Source organism: Microtus oregoni, unplaced genomic scaffold (assembly GCF_018167655.1).
Source record: "Microtus oregoni isolate MIOR12 unplaced genomic scaffold, Mior012 000005F_ref0000423, whole genome shotgun sequence".
Classification (NCBI taxonomy): Eukaryota; Metazoa; Chordata; class Mammalia; order Rodentia; family Cricetidae; genus Microtus; species Microtus oregoni.
In genome coordinates, this window is record NW_024543064.1 from 42396592 (window position 1) to 42422780 (window position 26189).

The 26189-nt window shown below is 48.8% G+C and overlaps 1 protein-coding gene across 1 annotated transcript in view; it reads right to left on the bottom strand.

The window, feature by feature from the left end:
* Positions 1-1811: 1811 nt before the first annotated feature.
* Positions 1812-26189, bottom strand: part of Dhcr24 (24-dehydrocholesterol reductase) — a 28715-nt gene continuing 4337 nt past the window's right edge. Inside the window, exons 3-9 of the mRNA XM_041652043.1 lie at positions 19522-19627; positions 18890-19008; positions 17205-17468; positions 12530-12673; positions 4912-5109; positions 4389-4567; positions 1812-4303 (exon numbers count right to left, since the gene is read on the bottom strand). Of these exons, the coding sequence (XP_041507977.1) occupies positions 4150-4303; positions 4389-4567; positions 4912-5109; positions 12530-12673; positions 17205-17468; positions 18890-19008; positions 19522-19627 (1164 nt within the window). The 3' untranslated portion in view covers positions 1812-4149. The remainder of the gene's footprint in view (positions 4304-4388; positions 4568-4911; positions 5110-12529; positions 12674-17204; positions 17469-18889; positions 19009-19521; positions 19628-26189) is intronic.

The window sequence follows — 26189 nt, forward strand, 5'->3', positions numbered from 1 at the left end:
AGTCTCCATAAAAACGAGCTGTAATGATTGATGTGAGAGCCCATTGTGGGTAGCACCATCCCTGAGCTGGTGGTCCAGGGTTTTATAAGAAAGCAAGCCATGATGAGCAAGCCAGTAAACAGCATCCCTCCATGGCTTCTGCATCAGTTCCTGCCTCTAGGCTCCTGCCCTGCTTAAATTACTGCCCCCACTGCTTTGGTGACGACTGCTACATCAGCAGCAGTTCCCAACCTGTGGGTTGCAACCCCCTTGGTGGGAGGAGCATCGAATGATCCTTTTGCGAGTTGCCCAAGACCACTGGAAAACACAGATATTTACATTACAATTCATAACAGTAGCAATATTAGTTATGGAGAATCAACAAAAATCAGCTTATGGTTAGAGGTCACCACAACATGAAGGCTGCGAACCACTGGAAATGCGAGTAAACCAAACTCTTTCTCCTTAAGTTGTTCGGGTCATGGTGTTTCAACACAGTAGTAGTAACCCTAACTAAGACTCTTCCCTTTGTTACAAGACTGAGAAATGAGTAAGACACCATGTGGTTGCACACTCATCCAAACGTTAGGTGCTGTTGAGGGCTGAAATGCAAAAGCTCTATTTTAATATAAACCTGGGCTTAGAATATCTTCACAGGTCTCTGTGCCAAACGCTTGGTTCTATTGGGGAGGGTTTAGTAGGAGGCTTTTGGGTCATTGAAGACACACCTGTAAAGGGGACCGAGGGACACCCAACTCCCTCCTCTCTTTTCGTTGCTCCCTGGTTTGTGACTGTTTTCTCTGCCACACCCACCCATTACGGTATGCTGTTCCACCACAGGCCCAGCTGACCATGGAGTGGAAGCTCTGTAAAGGGGAGCTGAAACGAGCTTTTCCTCGTTAGCCCTCGACTAGCTCAGGCACTTCGTTACAGTGAAGGAAAGCTGACCAGCAGAAGGAACGCTGAAGATGTAAAATACAGCCTGGAAGACTGGGGAAAGGGTTTCCTAAGGGAATGATGTTCACCCGCCGCACATGTTCTAGTAAAATGCCCATTTTGTGCACATTTGTGCAAAACTTTTTTTTTTAGAGAGTTAAAACTTGAGTCTCCTGACTCTGGGCATTTAAGCCTCAGAGCTGTGGAGGCAGCTGGGGTGAGCCAAACTGCTCACACAATCGTTACAAATCCAGAAGGGCTCAATCGTAACAAAAGTTTATCACTGTGTCATGTCAGCCCAGAGCGGGTGAGCAGTTCTCTGGTGATGCAGAGACCCCGCCTCTTTCCAGCTCGGGCTCTCCTACCCTTCTGCCTGTGCATCCAGACACTGGGGGGTGGGAGGGGAACAGCCAGAGAGGTTGTATTTCTGTTCCCGGTCACTGCAGAAAAATACTTAACCCCGAGGACACACCTGGCTGCAAGGAAGGCTGGTGGTGTGCCCAGGTGAGGGTGGCGTTGTCTTCTGCTGGAGAGCCAGTGGGTTTCTCCAGCTTTTGGATGAAGAAGTCTACCCAGGAGCAATTAGCTTGTCAAAATTAGTTGGTTATAACCAAGTGACAAAGCCAGGACAGTGGCCAGACCTCTGATGGCACATCTGGTGCCCGAGGACAGCGCCCACCCGACCTGAGCTGCCATCCTCTCTCTTGCCACCACGTCTTCATTGGAATGACAGAAATGCATTTGCTCCCTGCTTCTCCCCACATTCTTTCAGCTCGTGTCTGTGGGTGTTCGTGTTCAGACAGGACATCAGAGCCGAGTGGCAACACCCGCTGCTGAGTCCTGGTTTGACTCCACACTATCCTCTGAACAACAACAACAAAAAAAACGACAAAGACTAGCTTCCAGGCCGTATTTTATTTTTACAGAAGCGGTGGCCCCACAGCCACAGGGACGTGTGTTCTGGAGAGTAGGCACAGCGCCTGAGGCTGCAAGAGCCTGACCAGGGCGAGTTATGCCTTCTCCTTGGTCCCCATGACCAAATTAAAACAAAACAAACAAACAAAAAAAAAACAAACCAAAAAACCACACAGCACACACTGCCACAGCCACCCCTCCCCCTCTTCCCTTCCAGTAACAGCCAATTCAGCTTTCCAGCCAGGCAGTGGCTACAACTCTGACTTTCCAGAACACCTTCATGCAGCCAAGAAACCAGAGTCACGGAGGGGAGAGGCTTGCTCTGGCATCCCACATGCACTGTCCTGTAGCAGCGAGGTGACCACCAAGCCCCTGGATGGCTGGACAATGACAGGACTGGCTTGTGAGGAAAACCTGGAACCCAGCTCACCACGCTTGGAAGACGACCGGCCACTTTTCAGGCAAGATATTACTGGAGCCAAACACTAACCTGAAGCTAATGTGATTCAAAATCCCTTCCCAGGTCCTGGGGCGTGTCTGTGGTGGACTAGAATTTGGCTCTTCAGGGTGACACACGCTGCTGGCATCACTACCACAGTCCCAGTGGCTCTGGGATGGATGCTCGAGCGGTGGAACGATGGTACTTCAGATATCACGCTAACTAACCTAGCTCGCATCGACCATTCATCTGCAGCAAGCAGAGTCATCAGTCGGTGAGGACGAGGATGCACAGGGACCACCAAGAGAGCCAATGCCAAGAATGCACGCTGCACAGACAGCGAGGTGAAGACTACTTCCTTCACAGGCCAAGAGGATGCGGTGGTTCCTCCGCCTTCCAGCGGCCACAAGTGCTCCAGCCTTCACAGGACCACACTGGCACTGTGCAGTATGTCATGATAGCTCTCGGCGGCATCAGTGAGCATCTTTCAATTAAAGTATGACTCTTAAGGGTTCTGGCATGTGCCAGACAGATGAAAATGACAGGGGAGCTGGCTTGGGGGTGGGAGGAAGAACTCGAGATGATGGACAGTCCCTAACTGTCACCTGGATCGTTTATGTTCCCCCAACTTCTAACACTAGGCTTTCTACTGTCTAACACAGAAAGGCTTCAGGAGCTCTGACATTTCAATGAGACTTGAGAAAACAGCAGCTTAGTGGGGACTGTGACCAGCTCAGCTCTTGAATTCTGGCTTCTCTTCCAGGATTTGATTCCCCCCCAGGAGACTCTGGGTTTTCAGCCAGGCCAGGCAGTTCTGAAGGTGGGGCTGTACAACCAACCACACTTCACTAACAAGGCAGAGGGGGCCTTAGCAGCCCCTCCCTCTGGAACGGAAATGGAGCTAACTTTCTCTGAGCTTAGGATTTGTAAGGCACTGAAATTAACTAGAGCTGGGGGTGGGGGAACATAATGGGGAAATGAGTAACCCTGGAAGCTTTCCTTCCAACCCCAGGGAGGGTCCTCACAGTAGCACAGGGCAGACACCCCTTTCTTACTCAGTGTGGGAACCACCCCTATGTGACACAGTCATGAGCATGTGCCCCCATTGTGACTCAGTGGATCTTAGAGGAGGTCTGGATGGAGGGAGTCAAGAAAAGATAGCCCAGGAAGACCAGGCTTCCCATCTTGAGATGTCTTTTTCCAGGAACAGTCCTGAGTGGGCCCAGTGAGATGGCTGGGGTGACCCTCGGGCCTGTGCACACAGGAAGAAGGGGCAGGATGGCCCAAAGATGGCAGAGAGAACTTTGGACTGGACCTGGCTTTGGCACAGCACATCCTGGGCCTGCCTGCCCATCATGTGGCCCCCCATGAGGTCCGGGGGAAGGAGGAACCTCCTTTGCCCCCATGAAGGGCTCTTGTGGCTGATGCAGGCAATGCAGGTGCAACCCCAGGGCACCCCCTTCATCATGCCAGCCAAACCTGTGCACAGGTGACCCGTGGGGAGCAGGAGTCAGGTGTGAGGTTGAATGGGAAGCTGTGGCCGTGGCTGCTACTCGTGAAGCTCTTCCCACACAACCAGCCCTTTGTGTAGATGATGGCCCACAGGTAGGAATTTTTACCTCCTTTCACAGATGAACAAGGGGCACAGAGGGGCCAAGTGACCAACCCAGAGTCAGAGTCGCACAGCTAATGAGTGGCTAATCTGGGAGCGGGACTTAGGACTGTGTGACTCCAGATCCCGTGCGCTTCCTTCCTTCCGCTTGCCTGAGCTGCCCTGGAGATTTCTGGAGGGGTTTCTTTCTGAAATCTGGGAAAGCAGAGACGCTGGAGCGAGGGAGAACAAGTCCATTCCCATGCATCTGGCTCCCGAGGTGCCCCGCTCAGTGCCTCGCCGCCTTGCAGATCTTGTCGTACACCTCAGGGAAGGCATCCTGGCAGCCGAGCTGCTTGCGCAGCTTGTGGTACAAGGAGCCATCAAACATCTCCCAGAACTCCTCCCGGTTCATGTAGCAGTCGGCGTATAACATCTGGAACCTGTATGGGAAGGAAGGGGTGAGGGTGTGAGGACGGGTAGGTAGGGTGAGAGGGTCCCTGTGCCCCGACACCCCAGGCCACTCACCCGTGCACACTTCGCACAAACTTCTCCAGCTGCCTCATGCAGGACCTGGCCTCGAAGTGCTTCACACGTGGCTCCCCATACGCCCCAATGTCCACGTAGAGCTCAGCCTCATCTCCCTTGGGGTGCACTAGTCCTGGCTGGCTGGGCAGGATGAATGGGCACAGCCAGATGGGGTAGACCTGAGAGGCCAGGGAAGTGGGTTGATCTCAGGTAGCAGACATAGGACTGGCCTGCCCACATCCCACCAAGGGAGACTTTGAGTTTGCAGCCCTCGCCAGAGGCTCTGGGCTGTTCCCTGCTTTGGTTTCCTTTCCACCCCTGCCAGATACTCCTACTCTACCTCATGGTGCCAGCAGCCCATCAGACCCTTCTTTCTTGCTGCCCTGGCTGAGTGGGCTAAGATCCTCATTTTATGGTTGGAGGAACTGAGGCCCGGAGGGCAGATACACAAAGCTGGGTGACATAGCTCTGGAGAGGAGGTCTGGGTCCCATGGGAGCATGCCCGCCTGGCCACCCGGCTTACGTGGATGTCGTTCTGGAAAGTGTGCAGGGCCTGAGCCAGGCACTTCATGGGCACCAGCATGTCCTGCACTACGTGGTGCTGCTCATACAGCTTGCGGAGAGTCTCGCCCTGGGTCAACTTCAGGAGGGAGATCTTGGGGGGCACCATCCAGCCAAAGAGGTAGCGGAAGATGGGGTTGTTGCCAAAAGGGATGATATCCTAAAAGACAGAGAAGGGGGATGGGAAGACGGAGCCACGGCCAGGTCCTCAATCTACCCGGGACAAATACTCCAGGGTGTGAGCCCCTCCTTATAAGGTAGGGTGGCCTTTACCAGACGGAGCTGGGTTTGATCCCCATCTCGCACATTTACCAACTATGACGGCCTTGGGCTAGTTACAGAACTTCTCTGAGCTCAGCTTATCCGGGAAAAATGACGCGCGAGGCCAACAGAGATACTGTGACCCCCGCCCCCCCAAACTAGGAACACAATGATAAGATGGCTACCGTTCTGTCACATCCCATAAATATTTGCTAAATGAATGCTGTCCAATGAGAAAAGGGATACGCAGAGAGCTTGAGCAATGCTTCTAAGGTCACGCAGCAGGAATGCACCAGGTGGGTGGAGTCGAGCTCCACAAGGAGTCTGTTGGATCGCACACAGCCAACCATTCATAGACTTGTTTTCCTTGGTCTCCCTGGAGACCCTGATGGGCAGATGCTGTCTTTACCCTCACGCCCTGGGTGCTGTTGCTTCCCCCAGCACACCCTTCGTTTAGAGGACTAGCTCACAATGTTCCTCCCAGCTCTGACCTTGCCACCTTCCTAAGTCACCAGTGTGCAGAGAGTACCACACACAAGCCCTGGAGCATTCCAGACATGCTACCTGTCCTGAGATCCTCTCTTGGGAACGGAGGGTACAGGACAGAACTGGGACACAGAGTCAGAGGCAGCTCCCGAAGATCCCCTGGAACAGCAGCAGTATGTGCCAACTGCTAAAAGCCGGGTAGCAGCACTCACCCATCCCTGGAGTCAGAGCTCTCCTACAAGGCTGTTAATCCACTGTCCAGTCTGCTAGATCCACATAGCACTACAGTGAGTGAGGCCAGAGTCAGCCCACTGTAGCCACATCTGCCCATCTAGATGTCTATGGCCTCCTCCTGGCTAGGAGAATCGGAGAGTACCCAGAGAAACTGAATTATCACCCCTCCAGCCTTTCGCACAGACTGCCTACCCATGCCTCACTCTGTTGCCTGATGTGGAGCCATTTATTTAAGCGGGTCTACATTGATGAGCATTTAGATCATTCAAAGATTATCCGTGAGGCATCTCTGCCTATGTCTGCCCATCAATACGCACACTTGCTGTTAAGTTCCTGGACACGGGCAACTTTAGATTAAATGCTGTGGGTCTCTTTAAGGGATCCTATTTCAGAAGCATGTACAGTCTTATACTCTGAAACTTGAGGCGAACACTGCTCCTCGCACGCCCACCAGCAATGTGTGGTCACACTTCCAGACCCCTGCCGTTTCCCTGACAGGTGAGCGCGGTGAGAAGCCTGTTTTTAGCTCTAAGTGACACCATGTCCCCTTTCTCAGATCCACTGGTTTGTATCAGCTGACACTGTCCACCTCAAAAAGCAATGTTTAAACACTCTTCTTTCCCCTCTGCTACTGCCTTACAATCCGTCCTTTGTCCCCTTGGTGACCTGGGGTCCCCAAGGCCCTGGCTTCACTCTTGTCCTGTCCTGCCAATACACTGAGGCCACTCATCCCAGCAATCTCCCTCAAGCTCCTGCCACCTCCCTGTTGCCTGCATCCGGCCTGCTACTGGCCACCTCTGCTTGGGTGGGCTGGCTGCAGGGCCACAGTGATGACCAAGGATCCCAGATCTCCTTTCTTACCATATTACTCGCCCCCACAGGCTAACAACTGCTATGAAAATGGCCACAGAAGATGAGATAGACCTGGTCTATGACTTAATAGAAAGACGAAGGTCAAAAGAGGACGTTCATGTACCAAAAGCAAAATAGTGCTTGTACGCTTATATATGTACATAAATGCATGCCCGAGGAGGTGACATATAGAGGTCAGAGGACAGCTCTGGTGTTGCCCTTGCTTTTTACCTTGTCCGAGATAAGGTCTCTTTGGTTATTTGCTGCCCCAGGTATCAGGCCAGCTGTCTGGGAAGCTTCCACAGATTCTTCTGCTCCACCTCCCATTGGGAGGCTCTGGGATTATAGATGTGGGTCATCATGCCTAGCTTTAAGTGGGTTCTGGGGATTCAAACTCGGGTCCTCACTCTTGAACAGCTAATGCTGTACTCATTGAACCATTATCTCTCTAGACCAAAGGTAGTGGGTGTCAACCTCCCCCCCCCCCCCGCCCAGACCAACCCCATTGTGCTAAGGATCGAACTTATGGCTTCATTTGTGCTAGGCAAGCTGCCTATCACTGAGCCCCAGCAAATGCTCTTATATTTAGAATGGTAAAATCCATGCTAATAACTTAGAATGTTTTTTTATTATGTAAATACTTATGACAGGACAAAGAAAAAGGCTTTATATTTTAGGAATTTTAGAAGCCCTTTAGACCTGCTCTGTGCATCGGGCCCCACAGGTTATCTAGCGAGCCCTAAACTTGGTGCTGCTCGGTGACCCAAGTCGGGAAGGAAGGAAGATGCTTGAGCCGGCCAGGCTGGTCCCCTGTGAGGGGTGGACTGACTCTCACCCAGAGTGTAGGTTCACCCGGTTGTTTTCAAAGATCCTTTTTCCTCCTGGGAGGAAGCTGAAGTGAAGGCAGCCAATGGAAGGGAAGGTGTATTGAAGGGAAAGCTTACGTCCTGAGATGTCCTGAGATTGTGTGGTGTGCGTTCCTTATCAGAAAGGTCTCTGCTTAGCTGGGGGCCCCACCAACTTCCCCAGGGACTCATGAAACTGGGTTCCTCCTCAGGAAACCACTCTAGGCAGAAGGGAGAGGAAAGAGGCTGGTCTAGGGCCAGAGGTGTGGGTAAAGTCCATATCTCTAGGGGAACAACATTCTGCAGGACAACTCTGCCTGGCGCTCCTGCGGGCCAGTTGAAGCCTTCCTGTGACTGACAGCTTGACTTCTGCAGCCGGCTGCCACCCAGTGCTATTTCCCTATTGCCTAGCATTTCTAAGTCCCAAGAGTAAACAAACTCCAGGTGAGCAAACACAGGCTTAAAACCCCTGTTCTTCCAGTTCCTTCCAGCAAAGGAAGGTGATTTAGGACAGTGTTTACCTAACAGAGCAACAACAGAGAGCAAGCTTCGTTTTGAGCACAGATTGTGAACAGTTCAAGATCTGTCTATCTCCTTTGGAGATGGAGCTCAGCGCCCCTCAGCTGGAGTGGGTCAACGACATGGTGCTGTCAGTTGGGTGGTAGTGGCAGTGACTGTCAACCGTAACATGAAAGCTACACTGCAAAATATGCCCGAGTCGCTCTTGGGTGATCTTTTGTGGGGGTTAGGCAGCTCAAGGAGCCCATATGGCCGTGAGTAAGGGTTTCTTCATCCATCACCCATGGCCTCACACTCATGGGTCCCCCCTGGAGCCTGACCACTGCGGTCCCCTTACCCCACTTTCTAATTTTTTTTTTTAAAGAAAACAAACTTATCCGTTTTCATTTTACATACAAATGCCAGTTCCCACTCCCTCCTCTCCTCCCATTCCCTTCACCTGCCCCCACCATTTCCCACCTACTCCTCAGAGAGGGTAAGGCAATTGCTTTGCGGAAGGACCAAGGCCCTCCCTACTATATCTAGGCTGAGCAAGGTATCCATTCAAAGAGAATGGGTTCCCAAAAAGTCAGTACAAGCAGTCGGGATAGATCCTGGTACCACTGCTAGTGGCCCCTCAGTCTGCCCCAGCCATATAACTGTCACCCACATTCAGAGGGACTAGTTTGGACCTATGTGGGTTCCCTCCCTTTCCAGGTGGAGTGGGTGAGCTCCCATTAGCTCAGGTAAGCTGTTTCAGTGGGTCACCCTATTATGGTCTTGACCTCTTTGTTCATATTCTCATTCCTCCCACTCTTCAACTGGACTTGAGGAGCTCAGCCCAGTGCTCCGCTATGGCCCTCACCCCACCCCTCAATGAGGCCTGGACTGCTGCATCCGCTCATCCACATTCATGGCTACCCTCACCCCACACTCACGGCACCCCTCAATGAGGCCCAGACTACCGCGCATCTGCTCATCCCACACTCATGGCTACCCCTCACTGGGCCTGGCTAATCGCAATCCATCACCCCACATCACTGAAGCCTGGGCCACTGTGTCCCCTCCCTGGTTCTGAACCACTGTGTTCTCATTCACCCTCATACACTGCAGTTCTACTTCACGGAGCCTGGTCACTATCACCTTCATTTTCCCTCACAGTTTGTGATTTTAATCCCCACACCTGTGATGTCTCCACACGTTGGTACCCCAGCTCCCCGGCCTGTTTGCCCGTCTCTCAGCAGGCTCGTCTTTCACTGAGCTTGGCTATTGCTCTCATGTCGTATCTCGGAGCAGCTGACAACACTGTCACCATGGCAATCTAATCTCAGAGCCAAATCAGTCCTGGTGCATCTTTTCCCAGAGCCACCCATAGCACCGTGGATGGAACCACTGCAGTGCCCTGGCAGGGCAGAACTAAGTTGCTGGGGTACAAAAGTATCATCCAGTCGGTCCCAGACAATCAGTGGTCTATCTTCATTTATTCCACATTTCCTACTGTCCAGCTGCTCCCAGAGGTGGCCCACTACTGACCTGGCACCCGCTGTCACAGTGTGAAAACCCACAGCCACATGCTGGCCTTGCCAGGAGTTCATGGTCCTGAGTCGCAGGAAGCTGAATCCCCTGGCCATCCCCAGGCAATGAACTTCCTATTCTGTAAGGAACAACTCACATGTCCCCTTCTCAAGTGGTCTGTCACCATGTCCCAGCTGAAATTTCTACTTCTGACTTCACTGAGAAATTACAGACAACCAAAAGGGAACTCTCTCGACTTCCCACCTCCCAACTGTCTCCAACTTCCAGCAACTGTTCCCTCCCACACATGCTACCACAGGAGGCCACTTTCTCAGCTGAGCCAGGGACTCATCCCACTCTCTAAACACCTCCACCCTGTACTGCCATTCTTCCCATCAGCCCCAGGACACATAACCATGATGTCACCTCTTCTAAAAACAATCGCAGATTCTTTCTTAGTCCCACCCTCCTTCCACCATCTGTCCCGTGTCTATTTGCTGTAAGTAGCCGCTGAGATTGGTTTTCACGATCCCATTCTTTCAGACTCGGCCTTCTGGGTCTCACCTGCTATTCAAAGCTGGTTCTACCCCTTTGTCTCACTTGGCACTCAATATTATCCTCAAGGTCTCCAGAGCTCTGGCTAAAGGACCTTCTCTTCTGCTGGTTCCTCTTCCTGGGGCTGTAGGAGACCCAGGACTGGGGTCTTCATGCACCTACTATCATGGCTTTAAATAACATTTTTCAAAAAGAAAAAAAAAAGTTCAGGTGTGGGGAACAGGCCTAAAAGCTCTGTATTTGGGGAGGGGGGGGATGTAGAAGACTGGGGTTGGTCTCACTGACATAAAGACCAGCATGGGCTACATGAAACTTTATCTCAAACACAAAATAACCAAACAAAAACCCCCACAACCTCAGAAACATTTCCCTGCCACCAAGGTCCATATTTACACACACGGTCTTAACCTCGCTGAGGCCCCCTGGTCCTCACACACACGGTTGCCTGGAGACCAACTCAAGATCCCATGTGTGTGCTCAAAGCAGTAGCTTCCACAGATGTGGTCAATTCAGAACGTCCAGTGTCCTCTACCATGCCTCCCCTGCTTCCCGCGGTAGTTAGGGGTCTCCAGCCTTGAGCTCAAGCCAATCTGTCTGGAAATCCTGCCTGAGTCCCTCAAGCTCCTCTTCGCCTCTGTCACCTCCCAGACAACAGACATGTTTCATCTCTTTTTCCACGATCGCTTGGCCCCCAACCTACTTCACGCTCCTTTCAGCTACCAAAGATTTCCTTTAAGATTAAAAATAAAAAAGTAGGACACATCGCCTTCCTGCTCAAAGTGCCCACTGGCCTCCTATCACACCTAGAAGAAGCATTAAGTTCTCACTTGACCTACAAGGAGCCACGTGACCCAGCCTCTGGCTGCTGGGTGACCTCATTCTGCACCCCGGCTCTAACTCAGCAACCTTGCCGTGTTTCAGACATATGCAGCCTGCAGGGACAACAGGGCAGTGAGATCCTGAGCGACTGCAACTGACCCCTGCCTCGCATAGGAGGTGCAAATGGTTCAACCTAAATGAAGGTGCTTTAGCCTTGGAGGCAGAGCTCCTGGAGGCAGGCATGGATGGGGGGGAGGGGTGGTGGTGAGCAAGGATCTTCCTGATCTCACATTTGTCAACAAATTCTTTTGTTTTTTGAGACAGGGTTTCTCTGTATAGCTATGGAGCCTGTCCTGGAAATCGCTCTGTAGACCAGGCTGGCCTCGAACTCACAGAGATCCACCTGCCTCTGCCACCCAAGTGCTGGGATTAAAGGCGCGCGCCACCACCACCCGGCTGTTAATAAATTCTTAAATAAGACACTGAACAAAATGGGTAAGTTAGACTTCATTGACATGAAAAACATGTGTGTCAACAGACATTGTGAAAATTGTGAAAGCAACGTGCAGGACGGAGAACTATTTGCAACTCGCACGTCTGCTATTGGTTTGGCATCTAGAGCGTGTGAGGAACACACACAACTCAACAACAAACACAAGCAGCCTAGGGAAAGAGGGACAAAGTGTCCAGTGAGATGGGTCAGTGGACAAAGGCGCAATGCCAACCGTGATGACCTGAGTTTGACCCTGGGGATCCACAAAGCCGAGGGAGAGCACAGGTTCTTGGAAGTTGTCCTCTGACCATCGTGACACGTGTTGCGAACACATACACATGCACACACCAAAACAAATGAACGAGTGGTCTACAATTAAACAAAAGACCCCACAAATGGGCCACAAACACTTGACACACTGCTCAAGATCAAAGACTACTGTGACAGCACTGCCTTTCCGAGGATGGCCGTAATAGTAACAATAGCTTACAGATCAGAACATCAGTACTGGCTAGATCAATGGGGAACCTGGAACACTGCTAGGTGAAATGTGAACCGCACAACCACTGTGGGAAACACTCTGGCAGAACCTCTGCCAGTTCAACACAGAATTACCATAATTCAGCAATTCCACTTCTTACGTGTGCGATGAGTGTGCCCCCCCCCCCCAAAAGAACGTGAAAACTGTTTACTTGCTCTTGTGGTACAAAGAGAACACCTGGGACCCTATCGAGGTGGCAGCTACCCAGCATCAGGAGTGTAACTGCGCTCCCCGAACTAGGCACCAGACCCCAGTTAATTCTCTTGGCCCACAGCTGGCCATCCCTCTTCCCAGGGACTCTCCTGGAGGTTCTGAAAGATAAAGTGGGTCTGCCTGCCTTCCGCAAAGCACGGCCCCCACTCTCGGTGTCAACTCTCATGGCAGGTGGCTGTACCCTGCCCAAAACACAGTAACTGCTCTGCTGGGCCATTCACTTAACCCAGTGTGAACGGCCTGCTGTCTCAGGGGAGCCAAGCCTCACCTGGAGCTCCCAGAAGATGCTGCGCGTGTGGCGGTGGTAGTAGTGCCGCAGGGGAATGTACTCGAGGCCCTCCCGGTTCGTCTTCAGGTAGTTCTCGACATGCTTGAAGAACCACGGCTTGTAGTAATTGCCGATGCTATTCAGCTGAAATGACAAGAGTGTATTTGTCAACGGGGAATGCCAGACACCACAAGGGAGCCACCAGGGAGCAACAGCGATCCAGCCCTTTGTCAAAGCTCTGACGTGTCAGCTGTGGCCTTGGAGAGCCTTCAAAGCCAGGCGGCTTGGGCACAGCAGGCCCTCTCCAGCAGAGAGCAGACACTCAGGGACCTTAGTGCCGAGCACAGGGCCGTGGAGCTGGCTCTGGCAGTCTAGGAAAGTGAGTGGCCCATCTTAGCCGGTGACCTGATTCAAACAGAAGTCAGTGTTCACGGTGCCAGTGACACTTCAGAGCTCGGCGCAGGTTAGCTTCCTGCTGCCCTCACTGAGCCAGTGTGGATCACCCTCACTGTCGCCCACAGCTCCAGCTCCAGCCAACCACGGCACTTCTTGCCTGTTCCCAGACTTGGCTCCAGTCCTCTAGGTTCAGAACTTTCCCTATAGTCCCCATCTCCTGGAGGGAAGCTCAGCTTACAAGCCTGGTCCCTGGTTCTGTGTCCTCCAATGATACCCTGAACTGTTGGCTTATAGCTCTCAGAGGTTCAGGCTTTGATCTGGCTGGCTCCAAGGTGACTTAGCTGCTCAGACCCCAGCTCCCTCTCCTCTGGAATGAACTCTGGGCAGGTTCTCTTGGGAAGACAGAACGTTCTAGAGCTGGAAGGCTGGGGCACATGTTGCCTGGCTATACTCGAGCTGTGTGAACTGGTACAGGCCACTCCCTTGATGTGGGATGTCCTTCTGTACAAGTGTTGCTTTTACTGGCCAATGAATAAAGCTGTTTCAGCCAATGGCTTAGCAGAGTACAGCCAAGTGGGAAAATTGAACAGAGATATAGAGAGAAAGTAGGCGGAGTCAAAGACGGCATGTAGCTGGCGAAGGAGAAGGACACCAGAACCTTACCAGCAGGCCACAGCCTCGTGGTGATACACAGATGAATAGAAATGGGTTAATTTACGATATAAGAGTTAGCTAGGAATACGCCTAAGCTATTGGCGAAATAGTGTTGTAATTCATATAGTTTCTGTGTGATTATTTGGGTCTGGGTGGCCAGGAAAATAATGAGCACTCTCTGTTTACACTCCCTAACCCAGTTTCCTGCGTGTGTGAATTAACAATAAAAAATACACACTTTCAGGGCTTTATTTCTCTCTCAAACAAAACAACAACAAAACCAAAAACCAAATAAAATAAAACATAAAACAAAAACAACAAACAAAGCAGGCCATACCACACTGCACATACTGTGTGCCAATATGCTTTTCCCATGTGTAAGCTAAGCTGATCCTTTAGCCTGCTTGGCTCACTTTCGCTATGGCAAGATACTGGTACTGCTGACTGGAGTGGCTGTATAGGTCAAAACACACAACACAGGACACACCTAGCGTGGGCCTGGCCCACAGTGGGCCACAGCATCAGTTCCTTGCTCTGCCCCTAGCTTTCAGCCTCTCCCTCCTCAGTCAGCACCTGCCACCCTCTGGGTATCACCCTCATGTGGGGCCCTCTCTGTGACAGGCAGTTCTGCACAAGAGCCTGTTTGCCCAAGTTGGCTTCCCTGTGGGGAGCGAGGCCTCTGCTTGGTAACAGAAGGGGACCGAAACTCAGCAGCAGACAGAGCAATTTGATCTAAGGTAGCTGAGGCCGGGCCACTTGTCTGGCAGTGGCATTCACTGTGTAATTAAGTTGAAACTTGGGGTGCCTCGGTCCAAGGTCTTAGGAAAACACAGTGCCAGAGAAGTCCTGAAACATTAAATAAGCCACCCTAACCACCACTCAGGACCACACGGCACTTGGGAAGGCCGGGTAGCTGCAGATGCTCATTCTGGCCTTAACATATCCACAGAGAGCGGCTCCTGACTGGCTGTAAAGTGGATTATGTCTTCACAGGGAGCCTCATCCTGGATGGTGCCACCAGAGGGCCATCACAGTGCCTGGCTGGCTTCTAAACTGGGACATTTGGCCTATCTAACAGCACCTGTTCCAGCTCAGCTAACATCTGTGTCCTGGTCTTGCTTGCTAGGACAAAAGGCAAGAATCTCTGGCCTCTGGGCTTTCCTGCCATTTGTCCTAGAAGGATCTCGGGGCCTTTGTTCCCTCCTCAGGAAACATAGGGACCGGGTCAGCTGTCTAAACACTTTAAAAGCTGAACAATTCTTTTTTGTAATCATCACTTTGATGGCATCTTATCCATCAGACAATGGTTAAGTTATTTTCGCAGGTGAGTGGCTTCTCCCCTTGGCCCCTCCCCTCAGCTTTATGCTGTGGACAGCCTCTAATGAAAAGCCCAGGAGAAGCTGGAACACCTTTGGGCCAGATTCCCCTGATAAGTGATTAGGGGTGGAGTGGGGGCCTCACAATGACGAGGCCTGAGGCCACGAAGAGCCAGAGGACTTCAGCTCCAAGGCTGCTGTTGCCACTAATGCTCTTGGATACCCTCCTCCAGATACGCATCCCACCAGGAATCAATGCTGTGGACACTGCTACACTCTAGAAGCTGGGACTCAGGGACCCACATGAATCAGGAGCCAGAGACCAGAATGCAAATCTGCTACGCTCACTGGACATCTAAGAGTCTCGGTCCCTCACTGGGCTTCATTTCCTAATATGGAGAGGGAACTGTTCCACATGATTTGTGAGTCCTTTTCAATTATTACATTTAACTAATACCAGGGCCTCATACGTACTAGGTAAGCACCCTACCACTGGGCTACATCTCTAGCTCTCCTTTCCAATTAAACAAAACAAAATTTATTCATTTATGTATTGTGTGTGTGTGTGAGACAGAGGACAACTTGTGGGAGCTGGTTCTTTCCTCTTGCCATGGAGGTCGCAGGGATCTAACTTAGCCTTGGTGAGAAGTATCCATATCCACTGAGTCATTTTGAGGCCCCAATTCTAAAAACGTTTGAAGAGTGTAGGTACAGGTCAAGAGCCTTAAGAGGTGCCTATATACTTTGACGTATACCAATTCTACTTTAAGATATTCTTCAAGGTCTCACTGCTCCACTAAGTAAATTAATAAAACATTTCCAACCACGGACAGTGGTCTTCATAAGCAACAGAGGGCGTTTGCTCAATGCACTCTTCTGAAGACATTAAAATCAACTAAAGCCGAAGAGCACAGGACAGCGCTTACCCACCAGACAAGGCAAATTTGGAGAGGTGATCGCAGATAAAGGTAGACAAACTAGAAAACTCTGCAAAGGTGTGTTCAACCGTGCAAGTAACAAGAGAGCTACAAAATAAAGAGGCACTATTTTTAACCTTATCAGATTGGCAAAAATCAAAGTGTGATCCTCTCACTACAGCTGGCAAGGAGATGGGGAAAGGCCTTTAGCCGCCTGCTGCTGGGTATGACTACCCCACTGAGGGCTGCAGGGTTTCATCCACCCCTATTTAGGGTGCTTACACCTTGGCTCAGGGCTCCATTTCATTCATAAAAACACTGGTGTGTAAGGACAAGAAAAGAGTCTTAAATCAGGACCAAGTACTTACATTCAAACAAATGGCCCGGAACAGGGTAAGAGCAGGACATACCTAACCACGTATGCTGAGCTATGCATGGCAGACTGTGCAAGTGGTTAGTTACCGTGTGTGTGTGTGTCTGAAGAAATGCACCTTAACTTTCAAACTTAAAAACTTGAAAAGGCTTTTACATATGCACGGTGTGTGGTGGGGAGGGGGACGACCAAATGAGGAACACCTAATTAGCTTTGGGTCATGTGTGTAGGTCTTTCACTTGTTCATAGCTCCAAGTCTCTTACAATGAGCACAAATCCTTTCTGAATGGAGAAAAAAAATCCCTCTATTAAAAATTACTTGGTTGCCAGGGATGGTGGCACACATTTTTAATCCTGGCACTTGGGAGGCAGAGGCAGGAGGATCTTTGAGTTTGAGGCCAGTCTGGTCTACATAGAGTTCCATACCAGCCAGGGCTGGTTTGAAAACAAACAAACAGAAACAAAAACAACAAACATATTACATCATTGACTCACACCGATAATCCCAGAATTTACACACTCGAGAGACTAAGGCAAGAGGATGGCTTTGAGTTGGAGATTTAGCCTATATTACACATTGAGTTCCAGGACAGCCTGAGCTAGCATGGAACCCTGTCTGAAAAATAAATAAAAATTAAAACATTACACACTTGTTACGTACAATTAAAATATGTTAATAAAACATTAAACGTTGTATGGTGAAAGCTGAGGGTGTGCCCATTTGGTTTGGAAGAATTTCAAGGTAATTGCCCAATCCTGCCTCTGCCATCCTGTGGAAATTTAAATTAACCCTTGGAGTACCAGTTTCCTCATCTCAGGCATGGGCTGTTGTTAGACATTAGGTTTTATCTACCATGAGGCGAGCACGTGACAGGTAGCTGGCAGGAGTGGAGAAGACAGGACTCTTGTGGCCCCTAACACAGCTCTAAAGGAGCCTGATCCCAGCATCCTGGAGAACTGCCTGCCACAAGCAGTCATGAAGAGGCCCGGTTCCAGCCACCTATCTTCCCTTGGCCTACCTTGCCGGGTTCTACATCATCCGTCATGACCCCCGTCATGATGACAGCCTCATCTAGGGAGTACAGCAATCCTTCCACGAAGTGGTTCTCCGGCCGCTGGGACTCGCGGGTGAATTTTTCACAGATGGTCTCCAGGCCCCGAACTGGCTGAAACCGCAGCTTGACGTATTTCTTGGCAGGGATGATACGGATCTCGGCAGCGACCAGGAAACCCAAGGTCCCACAGGACCAGGGCACAGCATAGAAAAGGTCTGAGTTTTCAGACTGTGTGAGACAGAATTGGCACGTGCTGAGAACCTGACCTCTAGACATGGTCAATAAAGGAACATATAGGGCCTCGGCCAGATTCCTGCCTATTGCTATCTTGAGCAATGACATTATGATCCGTACTCAATTTTCCAGCCGCAGTTTCTACTTTATATTTAATCTCCTATTGCTCCCTGTGTCGGGGATGCTCAGATAAACAGCATCCACTACCTGCTACTGAAGCCTAGCCCCTGAACCACATACTACCCAGCAAGGTCATGACCAAAGACCCGACAGGGGGGACTAAAGGGGGGGCCCTAGAGCAGGCTAAACGAGATAGATTGCTATTAGAGCCAGGGTTGCCAAGAGGCATGAAAACGTGAATGTGCCCCCTACTGAGTGGGCACTAAAAACCTTTCGTAGCCCATGTCACCTTATTTCAGAGCCTGGCAGGGTACTGCCTGCTTTGACAGGTGAGGAGCATGAGTCCCTGCTGAGGCGGATGAGGCGGACCTGCCTTGGTCAGGGTTCCTAGGAAGTCAGCTGCAGCAGCCGGATCTCCCAACTCGGAAATCAGTGGTCCTCCCTACAGCCTTAGGCTCTGAACATCTGAGCCTACCTTCCCACAGACGGACACTGTGTTGTCCACTGGCCACTCTAAGTTAGATTCTTTCCGTCTCTAAGAGCCTTTTCCCAAAACACTCCAGCCTCAGGCTGGTTTACCAATAGGCCAGTGGGTGTGCCAGCTCTACTAACCTGCATTGCCTTGGTGGCAAGCGGGACAGGGAGCAGTGGGCCAGGGGACAAGGAAGGTCTGTGGCAGGCAGCAGGATACTGTCAACCAATCCCTTTCCTGGGCTACTTGCTTATCTCACTGTCCAGGGCACCGCAGCACAAACTCCCTAAATAGCACCCCTGGCTCCATGCCAGGAACCCGGACACCGCACCTTCCCCCTCCAGCTCACACAGCTGCCAAAGGAGGAACCCGGCCTCAGAGAAGCCTTTGTCTCCTTCCCTGATGACCAGACAACAGGGCTCAGGTGAGAGGGCAGGAAGACGGCCGAACCACTCGCCGTGACGGATTTCTTGGCTGACTGTGGTTTATTAACCCCAGACCCAATCCCCCGAGCTAGTCGTCTTTCCTTGGGTTTTCTTCTGTGAGGCCAAAACTCTAATGGCTCAGATGTACCCACCTCGAACCCGGTGACCCAGGTTTAAGTTCTAGCTGTGGAGGATTTCCTATCTGTGTGACCTCGGGCAGGTCTTTAGCCTCTCTGTGCTTGAGCGTCCTGACTCACGGCAATCATAGTATCCATTCAGTTTGTTGGAGAAAATGAACCCCACAACATGTATACAGCATTCCCAACAGTACAGCCCAAGAGATGTATTTACAACGGAACCCCCAGGACGGCCACCCGATCCCCCATCTCTGAACTTACCGGTGTGCAGCGCACAAAGCTGCCGTCTGCGAGGATCAGCTCATATGCAGTGCAGATGTGCTGGAACAGGCCATACTTGTGGGAGGATGACTCGATGCCTGTGCCCATGATCAGGCCCCCTGCGGAAACGAGCGTGTCAGCAGGGGAAGCTGTGGTGTGCAGGGTGGAGCTGGCGGGAATGGAGCTATTCAATGAGGGTATTCCCTATCAATCAATTTGGATGGCAGGAGTGAGAAGGTCTCCTTGAGGGTTGCCACCCTCACCTCTGGCCAGCCTCAGAGGTTAAAATAAATCTGTGTGTGCATCCACATTAAGAGGAACTTTAATGAAAAGGGAGGTTACTGGGTGGCAAGGTGCTATGAGCTATGGGAGGGTGCTGCCCCTGGACAAAAGCTCTGGTGGTCACAGACCCTGCAGGGAGAGGAACCAAACTTACTCCAAGGGTGACACGGGCAGAATTGGAGCAATGGACAGTCACGAGGAGGCAGGCGGCATCAGATTACCTGAACGGCTCAGAAATGGAGTATGGGAAAGCTGTCACCGAGTAGATCTGCTATACGGAGGGGGTTGATGCTCCTCCACTGTGACACTGAGACCACCCAGCCCACCGACCATGAACACGGAGCACTCACCCACGGTGAGGTCGTCGAGCTCAGGCAACACAGGCAGGGTCCAGCCAATGGAGTTCAGCAAAGCTGTCACCTGACCCATAGACACCAAGGGCTCCACTCGAACAATCTGTAGATGGGGACGAGAGAGAGGCTGGGTCTGAGGGAGACGGCAAACCCAACAAGAATGCCTGCACGGAGAACAAGCATCTCAGCCTTTATGGCTCTTTCTAGAATACTAGACTGGCTTTAATTAATGGTGAATGACCTCTGGTTTGAGTCAGCAAGTGTTGAATGCCATCCTCTTGAAGATCTCACAACTACTGGGTGTGGTTGCACACAGTGAGAATCCTAGCACTTGGGAAGCTGAGGCAGGAGAACTGCTTGCTACAAGTTGGAGGCCAGCTGGAGCTATATAGCAAAATCTTGTAAGAAAGCAGACAAAACAAATCCCAAACAAACAGAATAAATACAAGAAAAGTTCAGTTACTTTTTTTTCTAGATTATAGGAGAAATATTAATTTGGAAGTTACAGCAAGAAACAGCAATCATCTATACTAACTATTATTCACTTAGCAATGACAAGCACGAAGCAGATCTATTTTGCTTTTCCATGTCTATGCTGCTCTTTTGTATGTTTTAATACAACATACAGATACACAAGTACAAACCCATACATGCACATCTGTTTGACTACTAAAAATTTAGTCCTAGAGGGGGCTGGATGGATGGCTTAGCAGTTGGGAGAACTGGATGCTCTTCCAAAAGACCTGGGTTAGATTACCGGTACCCACAAGGCAGCTCACAACCACCTGTGACTCCAGTTCAAAAGGACTTTAGATAAGTGCTAGATTTTTCCATCATACAGAGGCTAAACAAAAAATAATACAGCTAGCTCTCCCAGGACTTGATCATCATCTCAATTTTCTCAGGGTCCTCTAAAGATGCTATTGCCCCCAGTCAGCAGGAAGTAATTTTAAGAATATGATGTCCACATTCCCAAGAGATGTGTGTCTGTGTGTGTGTGTGAGGTTTCTGATTGTTCTATAGGTTATCAATGTTAGTCATTGTTTAGGGGGGTTGGTTACAAATTGTTATTTGTCATGGTAAGGGAGGAAATTAAGCAAGAGAGGTTGGATTCAAGGATCTCCTTCTGGAAAAAAAAGGGGGGGCAGTTATAGAAAGGACAGAAAAGAACAGATTACTGAGTCTAATTTAAACTAAAAAGCAACTATTAAATCTCAAATATTTTAAATTGGTATGGATTTTTATATACTGATACAAATTTAAGGTTATTGTTGTTAGAACATATTCTATATATGTTCCTATTCTTGTTTAAGGTATTATTGTATATTGATACAAATTTAAGGTTCTTTTTATTCTATTGTATATAACTTTCTACTCTTGTTTGAGGTATTATACCTATATAGCTCATTAAAAAATATAATGTATAATTAAGAAATTAGATTAGTATTTAGTCATCCATAAGAATCAAACTTGTAGTCATGCTAGGTATATTTTCAAGGTTAAATAAGAGACATATTTATTTTTAGATAGGTGGGCAGTCTTCATATACTTCAGTGACTTATGAAATATGGCATTTAAGATGTTTTAATAACCTAAGGCTTTTCTTAAAAACATTTCTTTTTACTTCATTTATAATTGTGTTTTGATTTCATGTATATCTGTATGAGGGTTTTAGAGCCACTGAAACTAAAGTTACAGACAACTGTGAGCTGCCACATGGGTGCTGGGAATTAAACCCAGATCCTCTGTAAGAGTGCTCTTAACCACTGAGTCATCTCTCTAGTCCATCCTAAGACTTTTCATGACAGTGAGACACATCTGCTCCTGGTTGCATAAATTTATTCCAAAAAAGGATGTTGGATATCGAAGAACCTCCATATGGAGTTTACTTTTGCTGTGGCAAAGTTAGCCACTGGGCAACAAACTGCCCTTGCCTCGACTGCTGACAGTATGCTGTCCAAATTGGACAAACAGGACACAAGCAGGCAATTGCTGAACTTTGCTAAGACAAGGTAGGACAGTCCTTCCAAATTCCTGCTTCACAGAAAAGTCTGTCATATATTCTGGGTCTGTAGCCAAAGATGGATGACCCACTGTTTCAGAGGAACCTTGGGTGACTATCCAGAGAGCCAGCTGTTTCTGTTTCTTAGTTTTGGAAGTTGCTTGCTCTGCCCTTCCTACTAAACAGTTAATGATACTTGAGAGACAGGGAACAAACAAGGCAAGCTCTGAGACTATTCTCATCTGCCCAGAATGAGGGGAATAGGGAGGGAAACCCAGTGAAGCCTGCATCATTATGATCTTCTAGACCAGAGTTCCAGAGGACCAACTAGAAACGTGTTTGCAGCACAGAGTTTCAGAACAGTGTTGTCCAGAGAGGAACTCCTGGAAGAACTGAAAAGGGGACCACAGCATATGCAACCTATCTCCTGAGGCTAAGGCCAGGGAGCAGAATCATCAGGGAAGATTACAGGTAAAGACACCAGAAGGTCATCCAGGGCCTAGCATCCACTCTCATAAACCAGCCTGGAAAACTTGATGCACGGTGCCTTGGGCAGAGTCCTTACAATGCCTTGCCTCAGTACTGGGGAAACAACTAACTCAGATTAGATGGTGCTCTGCTCCCACCTAAGAAAATCAAGACTCAAGAGGATCAAATTGTTTCCCAGGATTTTAGCTGCCTCCTAGAAATACAACCTCAAGACATGTAGGAATGCAATACCCAATGCCCACTAGGAAAAGGTCAGAATGTCACAACTGTCCAGTCAACACTTACAGGTAGCAAAGATACAGGAAAACTACATGATGAGAAAAACCCATCAAGCAAAACAGAACTAGAACTAATAAACAGAAGAGCAATCAGGAACACCAGCTGAATTCTCTGTGTTCAAATAGTTAAGTTTGAGGGCCAGTAAGATGGCTCTGTAGAGAAAGGAACTTGCCTTGCAAGCCTGAAGACCTGTGTTCAATCTACAGAATTCAGGAGTGAACTGACTTTTGAAAACTATTCTCTGAACTCCACATGTGCCCCTCAGCATGTGCGTTGTGTGTGTGTGTGTGTGTGCGCGCACACACACACACACACACACACACACACACAAACTACAAAAGATATTAGCAAGACCCAGTGTCTGGAATGAAAGATACAATGGACTGGAATCATAGCAAACTGGGAATTACAAAAGAAAAATTAGTGGACTTAAATAGAGGGCAATGGAAACCATTTACAGAGAGACAGGAGAAATAGCTTGAAGAATCTGAAGAGGCCTAGCACACCTGTCATAGCCGTCTCCAAAGGAGGAGAGATAAAGGAGCAGAAAAAAAATAATTATCCTCAAAGCTTCAGTGAAAAAAAAAACTATCAAATTCTAAACCCAAAAATTAAGAAGAAAATCATACCAAAACACATCACAATAAATTGCTCAAACGCAGTGATTAAAAAAACCTCTTAGCAGAAAAGAGAGGGGGGGAGAAGCCTATTAAGAGGGGTGCTATTCTCTTTTTTTCACATGTATTCCTTCTTTTTTGTTGTTTTTGTTTGTCTGTTTGTTTTTTCAAGACAAGGTTTCTCTGTGTAACCGTGGCTGTCCTGAAACTTGCTCTGTAGACCAAGCTGGCCTCAAACTTAGAGATTTGCCTATCTCTGCCTCCTGAGTCCGGGATTAAATGTGTGTACCACCACCACCTGGCTATGAGTTTCGTTCCCAGTATCCATGTTGGGTGGCTTATAATCACCTGTAACTCCAGGATCTGATGCCCTCTTCTGTACTCTATGGAGACTCATGCATGTGTGTGCATATATAGACACATAAGTAAAAATCAAATACATTAAAACAAAAGCCCGACAGAATTATTGCTAGAATCAATGCAAGCAAAGGCAGTGGAGTAACTTCTCCAAAGTACTGAGAGAAAAATACCTGTCAGCCTGGGAAAATGTGCATGTGTATATATTGTGACATAAGCAAGAAATGTTAAGCGGTCCTTCAGACAAAAGGAAATCAAATGGACAGAAATTTATCTCTAGGATAGACGGTAACTACTCCATGGACAAATAGGTGTTCTTATTTAAATTTCTTTAATAGGCAACTGGTTATTAAAATAATGACAGTAACAGTGCAGAGCTAGGGAGAGTGTGACTATAGAGCAAAGGGCGGGAGGGACCTAAAAGTTTATTGTCCTCAGGTCTTTAAACTGTGTGCGAAGTGAGATAACATCACTGGACCTGGAGGAAAACACATACTGGAAACCCTGAAGCTGTGCTCCACCTTAAAGGAAGCTAACACAGGATCATTAAGATCATTTGATAATCCAAAAGAATGCAGGGAAAAAGAAAGAAAAAAGAAGCAGGGGATAAATGAGGCACAAGTGCAGACAACAGGAGCAGCAGGTGACAGGCTCAAACCTCATCAATTAAGGACATTATACGACAACGGTCTCACCACCTCAATTAAAAGACAGAGGCTGCCAGGTTCAATTTAAAAGAAGCAAGACCCAACCGGGTGCTGCCTAGAAGAAACACACTTTATTAGGTCAACAGGAAAAGGATTAAAAAAATACATATCATGCCACTGCTGGTCAAATGAAAAGGCAGTGGCTTTATTGATATCAGACTAAGAAGATTTCAGAGGAAGACTATAACTGAGAATTTCTTTTAAGAAGGCAATCTCAGCCAGATGTGGTAGTGCACACCTGTAGTCTCAGCATTTGAGGGCAGGCAGTAGGTGTGGGGTTCAAGGCCAACCTGAGCAACATCTTTTCATAATGAAAAAAAAAAGATTAATCAAAAGGATATTAAGAAAACCTTAAACATGTTTGTTTATGTCTAGTAACAAAGTTTTGAAATTCATGATGTGAAACTGATACATGACTAGAGAATAAACAAACCTACAAGAACAGGTCGACTTCAGTCTCCACGATGAGCGGAGAGGAAACATACAAAGTCAGATTTGAACAAGACTATGAGCCATGAGACCGAATTGACATTTGTAGAACATGTCAGTCCAAAACTGTGTGAGTGCATACACGTACACACACACACAATACTAACCTGGAGTATTTATTTATTTTTTTATGTTGAAAGCATTAAATTTTCTGGCAATAGCTAAATTAAATCAGAAATCTGAGACAGAAGGAGTTTGCTAAATATCTGGAAACTAAACATCCATGTAATTACCCCAGGTCAAAACATAAAGCAAAAGGGAAATTAGAGGCCGGGCGGTGGTGGCGCACGCCTTTAATCCCAGCACTCGGGAGGCAGAGGCAGGCGGATCTCTGTGAGTTCAAGACCAGCCTGGTCTACAAGAGCTAGTTCCAGGACAGGCTCCAAAACCACAGAGAAACCCTGTCTCGAAAAGCCAAAAAAAAAAAAAAAAGGGAAATTAGAAAGTATTTTAGAATGGATGACATGACTCAGTGGATAAAGACACTTGTCACCAAGCCTGACAACTTGAGTTTGATCCCCAAACCTGTAAGATGGAAGGAAAACCTATTCCCACAGCCGTCCTCTGACCTTTGTACTCCTGCACGGGTAATAAAATTCTGGTTCTCAAAAGTCATGGACAAAGAGAAAATATCGAATGATTTTGGAGTTTAAAAAATTAGCAAAGGATCTGAGCAGGCCTCAGAAGGACGACATGCCAACGGCCAGTATCTGCATGGAAAGATGGCCAGGGTCTTCAGTCATTAGGGGAGAGCAATCTAAAATCACAAGGAGACACCACCATAACACACACACACACACACAAGAACGGCTAAAATCAAGGACCACTATGACAGGTCCGGCAATGTGTAGCAGCAGGCTACACACTGTTCACAGGACTGTAAAATGCGCTACTCCTTAGGAAAACAACCCAACCAAGCCCTTAAACATACACAAACATCCACCTGCCGTGACTCAGCCATTCTCCTTCACATTTGTCCAAGGAGAGACTTATAAAGATTTGTTGTTGTTTTTAGATTTCTTTGTATTGTTTTAAACTATGTGTTCTGTGCATATCTGTGTCTGGGCACACGCGTGCAGATGTCCTTGGAGGTCAAAGGCTTTGGGTCCCCAGGCTTGGAGTTACAGGTGTTGTCAACCCTGTATATAGGTGGCAGGAACCAACTGGGTCCTCTACGAAACAGTACGCGTGATTGACTGATGAGCCACCTCTCTGGTCCCCATTTTAGTTTTTAAATTATGTGTATGCGTGTGTGTGGAGGTCAGAGGCTTCCCTGACGCTTAGTGAGCTGTCTGACATGGTGAGTGACAGCGGCTGAACTCAGGTCCTTGGCAAAAGCTGAGTCAGCTCTCCAGCCCCAAAGGAAGACTTTGCATGTTTACAGAAAGTCTGCCCAGAAATGTTCCTGACCAAAGCGGAAATAGCCCGGATGTCCACCTGCAGGGAAATGGCTAAACAAACTGATCTCTTCACGCAAAGGATACTATTTAGCAGACAGTATGTGCCGGGCACAAACGCTTCAAAATGGACGTGTCTTAAATGACCCTTTTAGAGAACCCGGACCAGAAAAGTATGCACTAAACAGCTTCTGTCAATGGTCTCTAGTGTCTAGCATTCAGCAGCAGCAGCAGAACACTGTTAACCCAATGCTGTGGGTGGAACAGGTAGGGAGGGGTTTAAGGGGAAAAAAATTACTAAGAGCCATGAGTAAACTTTTAAGGCTGT